The sequence below is a fragment of the Populus alba genome, chromosome 19 (assembly GCF_005239225.2).
Source record: "Populus alba chromosome 19, ASM523922v2, whole genome shotgun sequence".
Classification (NCBI taxonomy): Eukaryota; Viridiplantae; Streptophyta; class Magnoliopsida; order Malpighiales; family Salicaceae; genus Populus; species Populus alba.
In genome coordinates this window covers 13,611,910-13,624,923 of record NC_133302.1, presented here as the reverse complement: position 1 = coordinate 13,624,923, position 13,014 = coordinate 13,611,910, and the positions used below count along the sequence as shown (strand labels likewise).

General features: G+C 35.1%; 1 protein-coding gene across 3 annotated transcripts; it reads right to left on the bottom strand.

Annotated features, from left to right (window-relative positions):
• Positions 1–413: 413 nt before the first annotated feature.
• LOC118028883 (serine/threonine-protein kinase TIO) lies at positions 414–12,250 on the bottom strand. 3 transcript variants are annotated; one of them, XM_035032625.1, is made up of 22 exons: positions 12,114–12,250; positions 11,848–11,953; positions 11,687–11,761; positions 11,499–11,591; positions 11,334–11,408; positions 11,170–11,262; positions 10,858–10,921; positions 10,694–10,778; positions 10,200–10,272; positions 9,971–10,120; positions 9,667–9,769; positions 9,441–9,593; positions 8,654–8,792; positions 7,174–7,339; positions 6,660–6,758; positions 6,043–6,582; positions 4,712–5,854; positions 4,176–4,409; positions 1,869–2,018; positions 1,692–1,772; positions 1,325–1,513; positions 414–840 (listed from the first exon to the last, which is right to left on the bottom strand). In XM_035032625.1, the coding sequence occupies exons 2-22, from the start codon at positions 11,935–11,937 to the stop codon at positions 595–597; spliced, it is 4,041 nt and encodes a 1,346-aa protein (XP_034888516.1). In that variant the 5' UTR covers positions 11,938–11,953; positions 12,114–12,250; the 3' UTR covers positions 414–594. The 3 variants fall into 3 exon arrangements, with proteins under 3 accessions (XP_034888516.1, XP_034888517.1, XP_034888518.1); XM_035032626.1 differs by having other exon boundaries at positions 1,869–2,012; XM_035032627.1 differs by having other exon boundaries at positions 9,688–9,769.
• Positions 12,251–13,014: the final 764 nt, after the last annotated feature.

The following is a 13,014-nucleotide window of genomic DNA, read 5'->3' as shown; positions in this document are numbered from 1 at the left end:
TTTTAATACTCAAACTTTACCAATCAGATTTCAAATATCTATAACTCAAATCCTTGTATTTTAATTCTCAAACTTGACTAATTTCAAATATTTATAACCCGAATCCAAATGTAAGATATTACAATTTATAACAATTAACCTGATATATATATATATATATATATCAATTAAAGTTAATTATTTGTTTTATTGAATGAGTTAAATTTCAGATGGGGTTTAGATCAGATAAATCAATATTCATAGACAACTTAAAACCTAATATTTTAACCATGATCCAATCGTATCTAAAATTTTCTTACCTGTTCGGTTGGGTTCGCCTTGGTATCCGTCGATTTAGTTGTCATCCCTAACTCCAATACCAACATCAAGGGCACCACAAATAGCCACGTCGTCTCTCTCTGACAATACACATCTTATCATAATAAAATTATTAATTAATGCATTTAAGAATATTACAAGCATCGTGTTTTACAATATTCATTGCAGAGCAACTTTATACTACTTTCAGCTTCTGTTTCACTTTCATGCACTGATTTGGTGGAAATCAAGCTAATGAGAATATGGCTTGGAAAACCCAGACCTCTGTTTCGGGCTTCAACTATCGGCCACTCTCCTGATGATAACAGTGGCATAATTGGCAATTGTTGCTTCTGGAGACTGCCGAAGTCTTCCAATCACCGGAAACAACTCAGATGAACGGAGGAATTGTCTGCAGGGCAGATGTGCACACATCTTTGCCAATGAAAAGAGAGCTATCTTTAATGGTGATTCATTCACAGCATCTCTCCTCATGGGGTTTAGGGCTACTGCTGAACAGTCAGCTACCAACTTTAGTAAAGCCTGAAGAAATAAAACCACCCATGTAAGTCAATTCAGCACTGTTATCAACGGTGATATATATATATATATATATATTATATATATAAACATAAACTAGCAAATTTCTTTGTACTACATGAAATAACAAATCCAAATTCAAGTGAGGTCTACGAGGTCCTTCGCAATGTTTAACACTAAGAATTTCAAATGATTATTTTCCTTCAAAAAAAAAGTAAGCAGTACAACTGTATGTATCCTGTAATTGTAACCAAACAGTGGAATAAGTGAGCATAAAATGGATTTATTTAACCAAATTAACATTCGAGGCTCACGGTAAAAAAGCTTAAACTTGTATGGTATTTTAAGTAAGCTTCCTCTATATAAAAATAAAAAGTAATGCATGTTTGATAAACCATACGATATATAATGCTGTTTGAAAACATGCAAATGCCGTAAATTATGAAATCTCTATTGCTGTAAAACTCAGTTCCGCATATCTCCAAACCTGCATGGCTCCTTTAGACACAATGTCATCACAAAGTTTGCTCGAGTTGCGAACAAGATTGCTTAAAGCACCAGCAGCATTTGCTTTAGTCTTGTCTTCCTCTGCTGAGAGCAGCAAATTTGCTAGTTGAGGTATAGATCTTCTTAGCTCGTCATACAGCATGTCATTATGGTAGGCAGCATTTCCAATCTGGAGAGTATAACGCCACATTTATAATTACTATTATAATGTTTCTTCTTTATTTACATGAGTTTTACTTTTTCTTGAAAGTACACTAATCAATAGTGCCCAGCAAAATCTCAATGTAAAGATGCGCTTTCATTGCAACAAATTTAAAGGATAACAGAGCATTAGTAGCAGTTCTTACAGCAAAGCATGCAAATTTCCTAGTGCGTTTGTCTGGATCAGAACATCGATCAATGAGAAGACTTATGATGCGAGATCTTGCCTAGAAAATCAAATTAAACAGTGAGAAAGAGCAAATTAAACAGTAATTTCATTTATTTCTCACACAATTCCAAATAGATCTATGATCTGTACTTACCAACGAACCGTAGAAGTAGGAGCTGTGCCGACACATATTGCCTAGAGCACTGCAGGTTTTTGCACGAATATTGGGATCTTCATGTGTCAGAAACTTCTTCAAGAATTCCAATATAGAAGCCCCATTAATGTGTTCATAGAAACCTAAACCCTGCAAGCCCACAAAATCCAAGCTAATAAGACAGGATTTGAGCAGGGAATTTCTGTTTTTGACGTTAGATATTACCCAGAACCCGTGACCTGACCTGAACATGCCAGAACAAAATATATAGGCTTTCTGTTGACCTTGCCAGAAACACGAATGTTCTTGCAGGTTACCAATAAGGACGAAAGGACATATCGGTTTTAGACTCAATTTCTCGGTTATCTTTTTTTTTTTTTGTTCCTCCAGGAACCCGCAGCCATTATTACCTTAATTGTTCTCGGATAATTTAAATACACCCTTGGTCTAACCTTACCTCTTATATAACCTTTACAAATGCCGAAGGGCATTACGAAAGGAGCATACGGGGCTCTAATTTCTTTCTTGTAAGACAAAATGTAACTGTGAAGAAGAAAGGTGCACCAAAAGAAAGTAACGAGTAAATAAAATAAGAATTTAAGATAAAATTAAGGGCAAGCCTAAAGAAGTGCCCAAGCTTCAGGGTGATCTCAAATAGATTCTCACATCACGTGGTAAAACAAATTATAGAAAGAAAAGTAGAGGTTTTGTGATTCTTTATATAGCTTAGTCTATTTTGTGAGTTTGTTATTATTGAAAATGAAGATCTTAGATAATTCACTGGTTTTTCATTAAAAATGAAAAATTATGTGAATTTCATGCTACTATTTAATAGTTTTGTTGACTAAAAGTGAACGAAAGATCAGATTGAGAATTCAGTAATACGTTGTGGACGTCATCAAGATGAAAAATATGTTAGGGACCTAATGGAGACCCTTAAACGTTGAGGACTTTTACGAGTTCGCCCTACAATTAACCTGTGCTCTAAATGCAGGCCAAAAATGAGATAGGAATAAAGAAACTAAAGGAATATAAAGTTACAACAGCAGCTTGCAATCTGCCTGAGAACAAAGTCGATTATCCAGCAAGAACTTAAGTACTAGGCAAGAATGGCTTATAGGGTTTAGGATTGATAAGAAAGCGGAAATAACAAAAAACAAAATGAGGACAACGGAAAACGTTCAAATGAGCTAAACGTTGGAAAGAGAGCTTAATATCCATCTTCTTTGAAAACGTTCACTAGAAGAGAAGCAACTTCTTAGATAGCTTCTCCAAAATTGGAACTTGGAAAACGAGAGTGACTACTATAGGAAGAGGACAACAATATACAACAAAATTGCAATAGAATAATGGCTAAGTGCCAGTTTGGAAAAACATCAATTTTTGGACTTTTTTTTTAGCTTCCATGTTTGGTTATACTTAAAAGTTAATATCTCAGCTAATTTCACATGACTTTATAATTATTTTAAAAGCTATAATTTATAGCTCTTAAAAAGCCACAGTCATAGCTAAAAACCATAATTTTCCAGCAAATCCTAAAAAATAGAACAGAGCTTAAGTTGAAATAAAGTTTAGGGAGCATTTGATATAAAGGATTCCTAGATATCCTTGTGGCATGTGATTTTTGCATTTGGTTGAAAATGAAAAGTATATAGTGTTTACTTCATATAATGAATCCATGAAGAATTTATACAAATTTATTATTTTACCCTTAAAACTTAATGTTTTTAATGTTCCATAACATTAAATTTTGACTTTATAGAATTATAACTACCAAAAAATAAAATAAAATATACCAACAAATTATTTAACATACATATTATATTAATAATTACAGTGATATAATAAAACAAATAAAATAGTAAAACAAGGGTATATAAGTCTAAAAGATATAAAATAGGGGAAACTAAGTAAAAAAAAATAGCATTCCCTCTATTATAGAATTTGAGGTTCCCCCCTTTTAGAAGGGAACCAAATTCTTTAATTTCGAGGAAATGTAATGTCCTAGCAATGTTTCCCTTACATTTAACGTTCCGTCCCTAAATAAACACAAGATATTGAATTGTTTGGTATAGGGAATCTAGGTCCTAAAAGGTTTGATGAAATAACAAAGGACAACTACAAAATATGCTAACATCCTATTTTGTATTAGTTAAAGTACTAGATCCTTGGAAGAAAAGATTTCTATTCTTAAATAAAGCTAGTTAACCTCTGTGGAAATATTTTAAAAGGAGCATGTATATATATATATATATGAAGATTTACACTCATAAAAGGAATACAAAAAGAATTATATTAAAACCTCACCTCATCCATGCGTGCTAGATCAGAAACAATCATCAAAACATCAAGCAGAACCTCTCTCGGACTCATGTTATCGAGCAATCTTTTCACCATGTTTGGATTTAACAAGCCTCTGCCTATTAATTGAATAGCAAAAGGTCGGTGGCCGATCATTTTGGCAAGAAATGCAACTGGCCTTCCCAGATCTTTCAACTCCATGTATTCTACGCAGCGAAGTATAATACCAGGTAATCCCACCTGAAAAGTAGTAGAATGAGTACCATTAATACTAGAAACGATTTTAGGACAGGTAATATTAACAAGTCCTCTTACTTAAGGTAGAACACATGATAATAAAGATATGCCGATGCATGAAAATTGTCGGGCAAATTTGCTAAGAACTTTTAAAAAGCAATAAGAGTCTTAAGAGTTCTACGTATTGTATTGTCCACTTTTATCATAACATGGTAAAAAAAAAAAACATGCATTAAAGGGCTCCTTCCATTTTAACCTCTAAACCGGGAAGAACTATGAAGGAAAAAGTTAACAGAAGATCTCACCTCTAGAAGTATTTTTAGATACTTTCCCATGTCTTCCTCAATTGCTTTAGCCATGTCCTTGTCTTCGATGAATATTTTGCCCCCAGGAGAACCCATGTTGAGAAGGAACCCGTTATTTACGGAAGCGGTAGCTAATGGCAAGCTAGGAGTATTTTGTACAGCAACAAAAGGAAAAGCTAAGATATCTATAACTGCATTTACAGCATCTCTGACACCATCCTTGCCTCCACCTGGCCCACTCCAGCTTTTCACAAGCTTGAGATGCACATCTGAGATTAGTTCAGTGATATCCTTGACATGTTCACTCCTGAGTAAAATTTGACGAAAAATCGGAGCTCCACCAGAAAGGCAGTGACATATTGAAGAAACTGCCCATACAACCCCAATAGGGGATAACCCGACTTGATCCTTTGTGCTATCAATTCCTTGATGAGAGGTAATTGAACGGTTGTTGCTTAACAAATCAATAAGAAGCAGAGGCATGCCACTTGCACATAACTGTTTTACAGCTAATGGACCTCCCCATTTCAATCTGGATTCCAACAAGCCCACACAACCATCCCTAAGGCCATGCCAATATGAGAGAATATTCATGTTGCGTGGACCTAATTCATTTCCTTCGACAGGTGAAATCTTGAGATGTTCACAAAGCGTGGCACTTCGAGGAATCAAAGGCACCGCAATTTCTGAGATGGAAGATTCAACTGAAGCTCCACTTTCAAGAGATAGAATTGATGCGAGAGCCAGCATAGCCGATGCACAATGAGGTTGCAATGAAATTTTCATTTTGTCATCAGGAGAGAACTGATGGCCAATAATAGAAAGTCGGGACAGCTGATTCTTTGGAGAGGATGTCAACATAAACAAGGCTGAATTTCTTCCCGTTGACTTCAAACATTGAGCAATGATTGCAAGGAGAAGGCATGAATTTAAAACCACCGTGGAAGAATTCGCTAATTTACTCTTTAAGTTACTTGTTTCAGGATCTTTATTAGATGTACACCAAGATAAAATGGCAAATATTTCTGAAAGAATAGTTTTATCTCCTCCACCACTGACAACAGTTGTTACAGGAAGAGAACTAGGCAAGCCGCAAAGAACACCAGGAACCATAGCATTATGTAGACAGCATCTTGACAAGATCTGTAACATTTTAAAATGAGCACACTTTATGGCACCTATATGTAGAGCAACCATCGTCCAAGCATGATGTTAAGAAGTTATATTTGAGATCACTAACTTTTAAAAATGAGTTAACTTTTTGAGAATAATGTTGTAGAACAGAATAAACTAAAAAAGAAAGAAGAATAACAATGATGTAAGAAAAACACCTGAATACTAGCAGAGAGGGCTGGCTCTATACGTTGCTTAAGGCAATAGAAAATTGCCACCTGCACAGCTTTTGATCTCAAGAATGCTCTTGTCACTGCTTCAATGATTCTTGCTGAATCTGTTCCAACCAATGAACTTCGTTCCTGGTCCCGAATGTCAAGACAGGGTAAAGAATGACTTTGCAAAGAATTTAATGGAAATAAATAGAGATTCTCTTTCCTGAAAAGTGTTTCCACTGCATCTATCAATGACCACGTAGCCCTGCAAGCTTCACAGGCAGCACGCAACATGTTCAAAGAACCTGAAACGATACTAGAGCCTGATGTTGCTAAGCAAAGAGATAAATTTTCAACTAATCCACATGTTTTTGCATGATCCAAAATCTGCTTCATCGCTTCATGCATTACAGGAGTAGGAGCTGCCTCAGAAGTCAGTGAAGTTGCTTTAAGACCATCATCTACAGCAGATAACATGGTTGCAATGCAAGCACAGGACTCTAACAGAACACTTCCCGAGGTTTCTTCATGGCCACCAACAATCTATATATTTTACTATGATAAGGGACTTGAAAATTAACACTTAAACTTGCATAAGAATCAACAAAGAACATAATTACCTGTGAAAAAATTTCAGCTAAGGCAACCCAGTGCTTGAAATATGAAGTTGAAATGGCACTCCCAATATTGTCTAATTGTAGTTTTATTATAGAGAAACTCTGCAAAATTAAGAATTTAGAGTTGCCAACCAGCAATCATCAGAGAGTGGAAAGTTATAATGGCAACAGCATACAGTGATCTACAGCACTTGGATTTTCAATAATGAACACTATTCCAGAAATCAACAAAAAGAAATTTTCCAGAAAAAAACATCTTAGCATTTGCAATAACTTCAAAGGTCAGTTGGGAAAGAAGAGAAAATATCTGAGTGAAAGAAGAGAGTGGACTGCATTAATTAAACAAACAAGTGAAATAAAACCTTGTTACAATTTTTTGTTTGTATAAAAATTATATTACTTTATCATGTGGAACACATTTATCAATAACTCAATTTTAAATATTACAAGAATATAAGGATGGCACATAACAGAATTAAAACTACTATAAAGGCAGGAATAAATGAAGTCCTAATACCTTTGCTAATAAGTCACTAAGTTCAGAGGATTTCAAGCTGACTACATTGGCAGTGAAATTAAGAAGTTCACCAAGTATTTCATTAACTAGGCCACCAGTTGCACCAGCTGCAGCTAAGTTTGAAATAATTCTCAGTGACTGCTTTGTGGTAAGAACATCTTGATCCCTGCATGAGTTGAAAAAGCAAATTTCTCTCACAAATAAATTATTATATATGCTGCTTACCTAAATTCAGTCAACATTACAAGTGTCAGCTATTGAAAAAATGATTGCTATCTAGAGCACTAGATGAGGTAAAATAATTGTAGTAGAGCACCAAAAGAACCACCGCCCTGGTCCCCACAATATGATGTATTCATAAGGCAGAGTCCCCAATATATGATGTCTTCGTAAGGCATATCTTTGGTGTGAAATAACACCAACTTATTGCATCATCAGAAAAACCTGAAGTTTAACCTATGCCAAAGTCTGATTTGCATTTCAAAGTCTTGCTGTCTTTCCATGTCTTTGGAGCACTCTACCAAATAGCAAGTGGTTACTTGTTGCAATCATCCAGTTCATACATTAAGTAATACTAAAATGATTAGAAACTAAATTCCTTATGGATGGGTTTAGACATCCCATTTTATCAGCTTATCCATTCTTTTATCCCTTTTGTAATAAACAACTCAGGTAGTGTGCTCTTACAGAGTTGTTGTCTTTGGTGATCATAGGTGTTTGTGTTCACATGGTAGAATCTCCAAAGAATTGGTTTCACATGCATGGATATCCTTAGGTACAGTTTGAGTGAAAAGTACGGAATTATTTCAGAGATCTCATATCTTCTTGGTGGATTTCGGTTATGAATATGAAAGCAGTTTTGGTCAAAGAGACACGAAGTGAGGGACGCTCCAACAGTTCTTCCAACAGAGGGTCATTATTTCATCTCCAAGGAAACTGCATTTTTCTGAAAGCTATTAGTGTCTGGTTTATTATTAGAAAAGGTTATTTCTAGCATATTTTTCCTTCTTTTCCAGGTTTAGTACTGATTCTGCATGCTGCTTAACATTCATTAACACATAGTTTCCAAACCATGTCACAGGACTTTGATGAGTACCATGCAAGGAGAAATTAAGCAAAAAAATTCTATGAAGCTTTAACTAATGCAATGTAACACCATGAAGTATTCCCTCATCATGTGAATTTCAACTACTTCAAAACTAATTTAGATTTTATCAAAATACCTACAAAGCTTTAATGCAATGTAACCAGATGAAGTATTCCCCTATGCATGTGAATTTCAACTGCTCCCATATATTTTTCTCAGTCTTTTCCAGTAGCAAAGGAGGGTATGATGCTTCAATGCTATGAGCAAGCAACAATATTAGAATTTGTTTTACCAAAACCACAAACTACCAAGAGTAAAAATGTTTTAGTCGTATCTAATGCTTCCCACAAAAGGTAAGGTTGATCATGCAAGTAAAAGGATATTGAATTTCACCTCCAAGAACGCAGAGATTCTTTTGACCATTTTCTCAATGGTAGTAAAATAATCGTTAATGCTTCATTATCCTGACCAATTATATTGGCACCTTTAACTGTAAGTGAATTGCTTTCCAATCTATCCAATATCTGATTGCCTGAAGAGTAATAACATGTCTCAAAATCAACATTGTCAAAGTTAGAAAAAAACTACAGGGAATAACTTTCAGGTTTTCAATCAGTAATAAAGAGATAGAATCACAGTTATACACAAAAAGAGCTATAAATATGATACAAATTTACATTTCATTTTTACATATATGTGTGCATGAACAGTCATTAGCAAATTCTGAAAGACAGCTAGCTCTTGTTTTCAACCAAGGAGTATCCCTCGTTTAGAAGAAAACAACTTCGTACAACCAAAAGATAACCACCAACAAAGCAGCGTGCATTCCTATGCATGCTGTCATATAAACATAATGCAAAACTAAAATACAATTTAACATTTTCATGAACAGGGGAATACAAACGCAGGCTGACTGCAATTGCATGTACTAAAGAAGATTAGTAAAAGTTCAATAAGAACAAGAAATGAATGATCCAAGCACCATAATTTCCAGGTTTTTATGACACTTAAATGAGACAGAAATTCAGGCTTATCCATTTGATAGCGATTTTATGATACAAGACATTACTGCAAGACTAGATAGAACAACAGAGAGCCTTCTTCTATAAATAACATTCTTTTTTCTACAGCATCAATGGAAAAACTAGACAGAAATTATGATAGCCACAAGTCTGTCTACCTGATTGTTTAACATCATTAGGACTTGCAAATCCAGGGAACTCCTCCTGTGGCGAGGAGCTGCCTGTGACTGCATTAGGACAATTTAAACCAGCATCAGTGTGAGACTTCGGAGGATCACAGTTCTCAAGAGCAGCAACAGAATTGCTTCTACCTATAACAATAATTTATGATTATTTAGCACATTGAAGGTTTCAAAACTGAAGAACTAGTGAAGGCTAAACCACCAGGATTTGAGGCAATCAAACCAGTTGATGCTTGCATATTATTTTCTTCACCCCTCCGTGCTGCATCACATTCTCTGGATGCAGAAGTTGCAGCACACATTACCTGTAGATTCTTTTATCAGGTGCTAAAGTATTCCATATTCTACTGACAAGAATATCAGCAAAAAACATATAATATATATGTATATACAACTGTAGAGAAAGATGAGTTTATGCAGCTTTTTTACTGGTCATATAAGTTTGTAGCAAGTTCTAGTTCTTAATTTGAAGAGAGAACAAAAATAATTGTGTGCGATCACATTACCCTGGCATCCAGCTCCTCTGAGGTTTCTTTAACAAATGGATGATCAAGAAGCATAGGCCAACTCAATCTATTTTGAGGCACCTTATTGAGCAACCCCTTAAGAAAGCTTTTGAAATTCAGACTCATGTCATCAGGATATTTTACTGGATCCTGAGATTTTGTATATAACATTAGCTTCCACTATCATACACCATAGTTTCAGGCATGAACTAGGAGAAGCATTATTAACCTTCACAATATGACGGATGAGTGCATAAACTGAATTCGTATAAAATGGAGGCTGGCCAACAAATAATTCATACCTGTTGGGACCACAACAAACTAGTTTCAATTAAGGATGTATAGCAAAAATAGAAGACAAGGAAAAAAAAAAAGATGCACCACTTCAGTAGACACAGGTTCTGTGATAGAAGATACTCTTCATGGTTGAATTTTTTTAGCAAAACCCTATATCTTTAAGTCGTATTTCAGTTTGGAACATTTATGTGAGGAATTTTATCAATATATATTTTTTCATGACATACCACTCTGAATTCAGAAAATGTCTCAGAAAAACTGCCTGAAATTAAAATCCTTGCAGCATGAGATTTTGAAGAAAAAATTGCAACACTGATACCATTCAGATGACCACCAGAATCAAATTCAAAGATGACATGAGATCAACATCTAAATGAGAGCATGCAATCACACACAAATACACAAAAAAAGGGATGCAGCACGTACAGGATAACTCCAAGGGACCATAAATCAGCACTGTGATTGTATGGTTGCTCTCGTACAAGTTCTGGAGCCATGTATAGTGGTGTGCCTGGGAATGATGAACAAAAGTGCAAGTGAAGTGTGGGATAAGAAGGAATCCTCAGAAGTGGTAAAACACCAGATCTTACCTTTTATGGATCGCAAAACCACAGTATTTGTGGACATAGCACGTGCGAAGCCAAAATCGCAAAGCTGTAACAGATTGAAAAAAAAAAAAGAGCATATAGAAATTCACCTCAAGATACATTGCCCTTTGAAAGCATGGCAAACGCTAAAGTATCTGATATACAGTGGCATTTAAATGAAGCAACAGTAAGACATGATGTTACCATGAAAGACTCCCCTTGATAGGAAAAACAAAGCAAGACATTAAAAGAAAAGGTCATCAATACCTAAGTGGAAAATAAAACAAGAAAAAAATAATCTCTATCATATCCGACCTTCACAACTGAACCCGCGCCAATAAGTATGTTTTGCGGCTTCATGTCCCGATGGATGATACGATTGGAATGCAAATAGTGAAGTGCTCTAACCTGAAGAGCAATTTAGCAATCAGTTTGAATCAAGAGAAGAAGGGGAAAATAAGGGGAGCTCAAGGAATTACCAACTGTTTTGCAATCGCTTGAACCTGTTCTTCAGGAAGGGACTTGTCATCCTCTAGTACCTCAAATAGTTCACCCTGCACATCAACAAATCTTAGCTCTTGCCTAGTCTGAAAAGTAAAAATCCATAACAAATAGATGTTTGCTTGTTGTGATGGATAACGAACCTGCGCAAATTCCGTGACAACACAGAACTCTTGTGGGCTTTCAAAGGAATCAAGCATTTCAATAATATTTTCATGCTTCAGCTTTCTTAGAATCTGCACCCAGTAATAATAATAATAATCACAATGCACAATTTTATTTTTTCCAGATAATAACATTTCATATCATCAAAAAAAGAAAGGGGGATCACCTCAATTTCCTGTCTCAAATTATGAATATCCTTGTCGCTTTTCCCATGTTTCATAATAAATTTCATCGCAACAGTCTATCATTTCATCATTAAAAAAAAGGGTAGGATAAAAATCAAGATTAATTATTAGTAGTGAAACACAGAAGGATTGAAGCTGCTACCTGGCCCGTGTACTTGCGCCTTCCTTTGTAAACTTTGCCAAACGAGCCTTCACCTACTAGCTCTATCACGTGATAGTTCTCAACTCCCATTTCCTTTTCTTTTTTCCTTTAATTACAAAAAAATCAGAGATTGAGATTTCTTGTAAAACCCTAAATTTAGCCTAGCAGATTGCAATATCGATGATTGATTTCAGTTCCTATAGTAATCAAGATATGGTGTTGATCAATGTTTAAGAAAAACTGTAGTGAAGAGATGAAGAGCGTACCTTAAGCGTCGGAGAAATGTAGCGAAGAAAAACTGCAGATCTAAGAAGACAAACGAGAGGAGAGAGAGAGAGAGAGAGAGAGAGAGAGACAGAGAGACAGAGAGTTCTTTTGAAATAGAAAGAAAGAGAGACGAAAGGTTGAATTCTTCCCGCTCATGTTTATTTCAATTTTAAACAGTTTTTCTCACGCTCCAGTGGGTTCAGCTCGCTTCGTAACACGTAACATCACACGATCCCGTGCTTGCTCTACGATTAATTGCCACGTCAGAATCATAGCACAACGGGTACAAATTGAATTATCAATTTGTCGTTATATCAGAGATGACTAGAAACAGAATTTTGTAAAATCATTATGGAAAATTATACTGAGCATCTGGTCTGTTTTATATTTTACTGTGGTAAATTACGGAAAATATCCTCGGTGAATCAAGAAGTTAAAATCACTCATAAAAAAATATTACAAAAAATAATAATTTAAAAATTTTGGATTTTTCTGTAAAGTTATACTCAAGAATATTAGGTTTGGCTATAACGACTGACCTAAAAATAATATTTATAACATTAATAATAAAATCAAACTTGCATGACCCAAGTCTAAGTGAGCCTGACTGCAACACCGGACCCAAGAATATTGGATATGGGTCTGGCTATAAGATTGTGTCATAAAAGTGTGATGATTAAATAGATTAATTAAAAAATCAACAAGAAGGAAAAAACCAATAAAGAAAAAGAAAAAAAATTGAATTACTTGGGTTAACTCTTTCAACCAAGTTATCCCGTAAAACCTGAGATTCACGTCATGAAAGTTTGATAACTAAATAGAAAAAAAAAATGACGGGTTTACCTAGAATTAACCGGGTTAACTAATTAAACCAAGTTAACTCGTCAAACCCAAGATACG